Genomic DNA, 6,660 nt, shown 5'->3' with positions numbered 1-6,660 from the left:
TGGTGAGGAAACAGCTTGGAACTGACAAACTCACTGCAAGTATCACCTCTATGTATCTAAGTATTGATGTGCAGCTGTGCACAGGCTCATTTGTCCACAACGGTCTGCAGTGACAGCATAACCAATGGTAGGGTGGGGCCACTGCCAAGATTTCCAACCCTAGTGTGTCTTCTGAGATGTTCCTGTCCAGAAATAAACCACTACTATTCCCTGTTCTGCAACCCTTAGTAAATCACTATTGAGGAGAGCACTTGTAGCTATGTAACTGTATGCGCATTGTGCTGATTCACACACAGGTTCCCCTGTTCTTCCCATGTATTTACTCACTGAGCCCAGAGTGGGCTGGCCATGGCCTCAGGGCGATCATAGAATCATAGAATCATGGAATAGTTAGTGTTGGAAGGGACCTTAAAGATCATCTAGTTCCAACCCCCTGCCATGGGCAGGGACATCCCATGAGATCAGGTTACCCAAGGCCCCATCCAACCTGGCCTTAAAAACCTCCAGGGATGGGACAGCCACAACTTCCCTTGGTAACCTCTTCCAGTGTCTCACCACTCTTATGGTGAAGAAATTCTTCCTAATACGATGCTAGATTACGGCTGACAACAGGAAGAGTGAGATGGCACCTGCTGACTGGAGGTTGACCAAAGGATGCAGCTGGGATGGGAAGAACAAAAAGGCTGTAAGGCTGTAACCACCACTTAGTACTGTGTAGTAACTATAAAATAATCTTTTACCTGTGGTTGTTGATTCTGATTTCTTGAGAATTTGTCTGTGTGAGTCTGTGTGTATGAGGAATGGGATTTCTTTGCAAGGGCAATCAAGGTCTGTTTCTCTCCCTCCGCCACTGACTTTGATGCTAAATCTGGTTATTTAAATATCTGAGGAACTGGGTGCATTGGTCCCAAGGGTTGTGCATAGCAGATTGCGCTGTGGCTGGACTCTACTTATACATCTGATCAAATTTGTCACCTAAGCGACCGCTATTCTGGGTTACACATAACCTGGATTAGCACCGTAAGAATCGAGATAGGCAGCTCTGAAATGTTTGAATTAAAAGTGGCATTGCTTGATTTTGTGCCAATAACCCACAACAGTGAGCTGCCAGTCTGCTGCCAGACTGAAAGCACCCCTATTCCTGTACTTTCTCCAAACATAAGGAGATGAAAGTGACAGTGAGGAAATCATTTTAACGTGCAGCATTTTTTTTGCATAAACACATCTAGGAGCCAGTCTCTGACAGTTTGGGAGGATGAGTCCTTTCTTTAAAATATTTTACTGCATTGCAACCATTAATAATAAAGACTAAAGACAAACCATTGCAGCACCATTGCAGATCAGTGAAGTATTTTGTGCAAGGAGTCACCGGTGAAGTTTCCATTTACGGTCAAATAAAGGGGTGGACTGTATGATTACAGAGTTTAAATTGGAAAAAAAAGCAATTACAGAGGCTCTTTGATGCATTGACTTTTGTCTCCTGGCAAGTGACTGAATCAGGGTCTGGCATCATGGTTTATTCCTAAACTGGCCAAGACTCACTTCATTTTCCTGGCACAAAGTAGCAGTACCATAATACTCCCTTTGGGTCTGGGCACAATGCTTGACTCCAGATTGCTCGTGGCAGCCAGAAGTAGGAAAGGCACCATGGTCTTCTGATGGGATGGGCTCTGCTCTCTGTCCTGGGAGTGACCTCCAGTGTCTAGAGCCCCACTGGCCAGTGCCATCATCTGTACTCTGAAGGTGCTTAGAAATAAGATTTTTAGAGTATCTAAGAGGCTCATTCAGACAAATCAGTGAGGCACTTGAAAGAAAGGCTGTGGAATAATCCCACTTCACCTTAAAGAAATTCTTGGACATATAAAGCTGGTTTTTATTTGCTACTTCACTAAATTTTTAGTGATATTAATATTTGAATTCCTGCTAAATATGTGGTGGTTTTTGAAGCTCAGGGGTAGACATCAGATAGTGCTGATGCAGGTACAAGTCAAGTATTATTGTACTTAATTATGAAGACTAGATCACGGACTAGTACCCTAACTGAAATGCTTAGCAGAGCTGTTATGCTTGGAATAGGTTAATTTTCAATAGAGCAAACTGATCATGCTTAACTGTTTCTAAATTGTTGCAGCTAAGTCAACACATGCTTAAATACAGTGAACAGAATGCTACTTTTCCTTACAGAGGAAACTACTGAAATAAGAATATTTGTTGAACCACAAAAGCATAGATTCATGGGTTGTTTTTTTAAGGTTGGAACACATGCAAACAAATGGGAAAAGTAGATTTTATCAAGTTTCAGCACAATTTCTTGTGTGTCGAAACAAAGCTGTTTAGAACAAGTCACAGTTTCGCATTCCTTTTAAAGAAATCTCATTCCTCTGTAAACTAGCTCATGTCATTTCCAAGAATATCCCTTGCCTCTGCTGTATTGTTAACAAGTCTTTAAAGCTGAAACCCCACCAAACAAAACAAAATGAAAGCAGAGGTCTGTTACTTAAAACACAGATATGCCTCATCACTTAACCTGATTGGCTGATAGCATCTATCGCATACTTATTTTCTTTCTTATCCTTCTAGAGCAAGGAGATAACTGTAATTCATAAAATTATTTCCAAAGATCTGTAATAACAAAGAATATTTGCATTTTTCCTGTGTCAGTGCAAATCAGGGGTCATTCTCTTGGAACTGGTAGAGCCATATAGACATAAGGAAAAGAACTGGATTATCCTGTAGAGTGAGCATTTCACCTGAGTTTACGTGAACATGTCTTTTCTTATTTTTCTGACGCTACATTTGATGTATTACAGCAGTCACTGACAGACTTAACATTGTCCAGATTCTCATCTCATAAACAAAACTGAATTAAAAAAACACAGAGCAATTTTGAAGGCTAAGATTTATGCCCTATTATGTGATGTACAGTGATTGCATTTTGCTGACCTTGGCCTTTATATTATCTCCCACATAGAAGATTGCCTGCAATAGAACAAAATAAAAATCATGTGGCCTGATGCAATTTTCTCTTTCCTGCAGTTCTTTAGCTGTAGTGGGAGGCAGGTCCAATAAAAGCAGTGCTGGCAAGAAATTGTATTAAAGACTTGAACATTTGGATTACAAACTCAGATAAACAGACACACACATATTCCCACTTCACGTCTCTGCCATTCAAGCCAACGCATCCAAACCAGCTGTGCTGCCAAAAGTAGCTGCCCTTTGATGCTGTGATTCCTTGCAGTACTGAACTGCCAGCTGAAGTCACAAGGGGAAAGATCCCCTTCATTCCATAGAAAATAGTCTGCCACTAACTTCTCCAGGTTCATCTCATTTACTACAAAATGGAGGCAGAAGGATGGCTGGATTTTACCTCTGTTTGTTCAGCTTTGGAGACTTAAATTGTCTTGTAATGACAAAGATTCGAAACCATGATTTTTTTTTTTCTATTTAGCCTTATATGTTATCTCTGTTAGGAACTTCAAAGTTCTTTGCTGCTTTTTCCCAAATCTTTTAAGTTTTGGCAATAGCACCATGCATATTTCTTTATGTCTGCTGTTCAAAAGCCTGGAAATCACAGATCAAGTAGTAGAGGCTGTTAGATTTAATTTTTGATAGCTGGTCTGTTTTCCTTTGTGGTATAATAAATAAAACCATTTCCTTTTTAAATAGGAATGAGCACTCATCAATCTGCATTTATTACACTCTTTTCAGAGATTACCAAATTGTTTTGACTAAAGAAATACAAAACTTAAAAGAATATCTTGGGGTAATAGTTTCTCCTGAGAATCTCATGACTTTTTAAAAATTTACCCACAATAAACCAGCACAAAATTAAGCACATAAAGCTAAGCTAGATCACTGGAAACAACGTTGAAGTGGAGGATGCAGGTTAAGTTCATGGCAGTGATAGAGCCCTACATATCAGGAAAGAAAATATAGATCAGGAAGCAAACTGAGTATTATGTAGTTTTCAATTATAAGCAGAACAGGTTAATTACAGGTAAACAAAAACCAAAAGAAAGTTTCCTGTGACACCTTGTGCTCATTCCTTATATCACTTTGATTTAATTGTAGTAATACAACTAAAATATTTGACCATGTTTATTCTGTATGCTCTGAGACCTTTGCTATAAACTTTCTCACTTGCAAAAGAACGCACGCAATGTTTCATAATGTATAGTTGTGGCTCTGGTTCAAGTACCTCTGTACCTTTGGCAAATAAATCAGTTTGTAACGTGTTTGACTAATAATTAACACATGCAGAGATTTCCTAGAAGACCATAGTCTGCAGCTTTCTGTTCAGATTTCTTTCTCGATACTGTCTGAAGGTATCACATCTACTGCATGTGGACATTTGCAGATAAAGTGAATCACAGAGTATCTCAAAAAAAGGCTCCTAGGGGCAGAAGAATGTGGCTCAAAAGTGAGATCTTGCTTTTATATTGCATTGCGAGTGAAGTTTGGATGGCAAGACAGCTTGACTCTAGAAAAAATGTTCCCCGAGGACTTTACTCTGTCGAGGACGGCGGTTCTGCAAAGGGGAACAGGCTAAAAAGGAATCTGTATCAGGGAAGGTCCTGCAGGGTACGAGGCTGCTGCAGAGGACGAGATGATGACTGCAGCTTTAACATCATCTCCAGAGCAGCTGTATGTTACTGTGACCAGTTCTGTACCTCAGGTTCTCCTGGCCCTGTAGACTGTTGTGCTGACTACTGGGAAGTCTGTGACCACCCTGCTGAGCCCACCAGGTCAGATGAACCTTGGCCACCTCCAGCATCGGGTAGGTACAGAGAAAATGCTCGGTTGGCATTAATGCATTGTGATAAAAGTTTACTTCGATACTAATTAATCTTTAGACTGTAAACTTCTTATAAATGTGACTAAAGATACAGCAAACAAAGACATTGAGCAAGAATTATGCTTGCTGCTATTTCTATGTCTCTAGGTCACATTTTGAGAATTGGCCAGATCACATTTCTGTTGGACAGAATCTCTGTTTTACCTGAAACTTCTCAGAGATAAACTCATTGGGTCAAAATTCCTGTAATCTCATCAATTTCAAAGGAGTTTCACAGATTGACGTGAGGTGAACAGCAAGATCTATTTTTTTTTTAATCAATCACTACAAATAAATCATCAAGAAAATTGAGGGTTAACGTGAATGATACTGCTCTGAAATGTTCTTCAGCAGTTTTAATTCAGAATTGCTTCCCTGTGGAATACCGTTTTTCCTAGAACAGCTCAGGTGCAGGAGTAGATGATGGAATGTGGTTAAAACATGGATTTCTGGCATCTTTTAGATTTTTACTCATTAGTTTGTAGTGGAAGTTCCTTCAGGAGAACTCTGAACTCAATCTATTTGTTTTATAAGTAGAGAATCTACAAACAGCTTGTCCTCCCTTGGTTCCTCCATGGGCTAAATCCCATTTGGCAAGAAAAGTTTAGAATAATGAATTTTAAGACTATGTAGCTTGTTACTGTTAGTAGAGCAATTTTAGCTGAAAATATGGGGAATGTATCAAACTGTCCAAAGCCTAAAATCAACAAGAATACCATCACAATGTTTAAAATTGAATGTTTCTTTGCAATAGCACTGCTGCTTGTGTTCCAGTACTCAGATCACAAGCTCTTCTGGACGCTGTACTTTTAATCCAGGCACACAGCCAGTATCTGATAAGCAGGAGTGACAGAAATGTTGTAAAAAAAACCTGATTTTCCAAAGTGTTTCTTATAACCTGAAAGAATGTTCTGTGGTTTATGTAAAAAAAGACATTTGTTTCAGACTTCTTTGTTGTTGTGGTGTCTGTTTCCAACAGATCGGGGGTGGTTGTAGTAAGCTCTGCAAAAACATTTAGCAGCTTTTCTGCTCCAGAGCTGACAACCTGTGGGCCTAGTTTGGCAAACTGTTTCTTGGAACTGATTCACTGCAACATTTGCAGCAGTTTGCCATTTGGGTCCTGCCTCCAAAAGGTAAAAGCGTAACAGAAGGTTTAGATAAGGAAATAAATGAGGGGGTCATATTTCTACTGCTTTTCTTATTCTATTTTTTTGCATGTTGTGTTCACTGTTTTGTAACTCCCGGAATGTACGTACCTGCCAGAGGCAGCAATTATATTTACTCTATTTAAGCACCGTTATTTCATAGAATCATAGAATCACCAGGTTGGAAAAGACCCACTGGATCATCGAGTCCAACCATACCCACCAATTACTAAACCATGTCCCTCAGCACCTTATCCACCCGTCCCTTAAACACCTCCAGGGAAGGTGACTCAACTCCCTCCCTGGGCAGCCTCTGCCAGTGCCCAATGACCCTCTCCGTGAAAATTTTTTTCGTAATGTCCAGCCTCAACCTCCCCTGGTGGAGCTTGATGCCATTCCTTCTTGTCCTGTCAACTGTCCTGTAGCTGAACTTATGTATTTCTATATATCTCAAAAAAAGATCCTGTTATTTCAATACTTAATGTGCTTCCCTGACAGAATATCTGCCACTTTTAAAAATATTGGATACTTGCTATGTAAGTAATTTAAAGGGTAAAGGGAGAATAACAAAGCAGACAAAATGCAGAAGGAAAAAAAATAACTCCAAAGGAACTTTCTAGAACTGGAATGACTGAGGAACAGGGAAAAAGATAATAGAATTGAAAGGTAAAAATGGAGAAA

General features: G+C 39.7%; 1 protein-coding gene across 1 annotated transcript in view; it reads left to right on the top strand.

The window, feature by feature from the left end:
* Positions 1-4,278: 4,278 nt before the first annotated feature.
* The window catches only part of TINAG (tubulointerstitial nephritis antigen), a 48,071-nt gene continuing 45,689 nt past the window's right edge, over positions 4,279-6,660 (top strand). Inside the window, exon 1 of the mRNA XM_069851520.1 lies at positions 4,279-4,777. Within this exon, the coding sequence (XP_069707621.1) occupies positions 4,342-4,777 (436 nt within the window). The 5' untranslated portion in view covers positions 4,279-4,341. The remainder of the gene's footprint in view (positions 4,778-6,660) is intronic.

The sequence above is a fragment of the Phaenicophaeus curvirostris genome, chromosome 2 (assembly GCF_032191515.1).
Source record: "Phaenicophaeus curvirostris isolate KB17595 chromosome 2, BPBGC_Pcur_1.0, whole genome shotgun sequence".
Taxonomy (NCBI): domain Eukaryota; kingdom Metazoa; phylum Chordata; class Aves; order Cuculiformes; family Cuculidae; genus Phaenicophaeus; species Phaenicophaeus curvirostris.
This window is presented reverse-complemented; position numbering and strand designations above follow the sequence as displayed.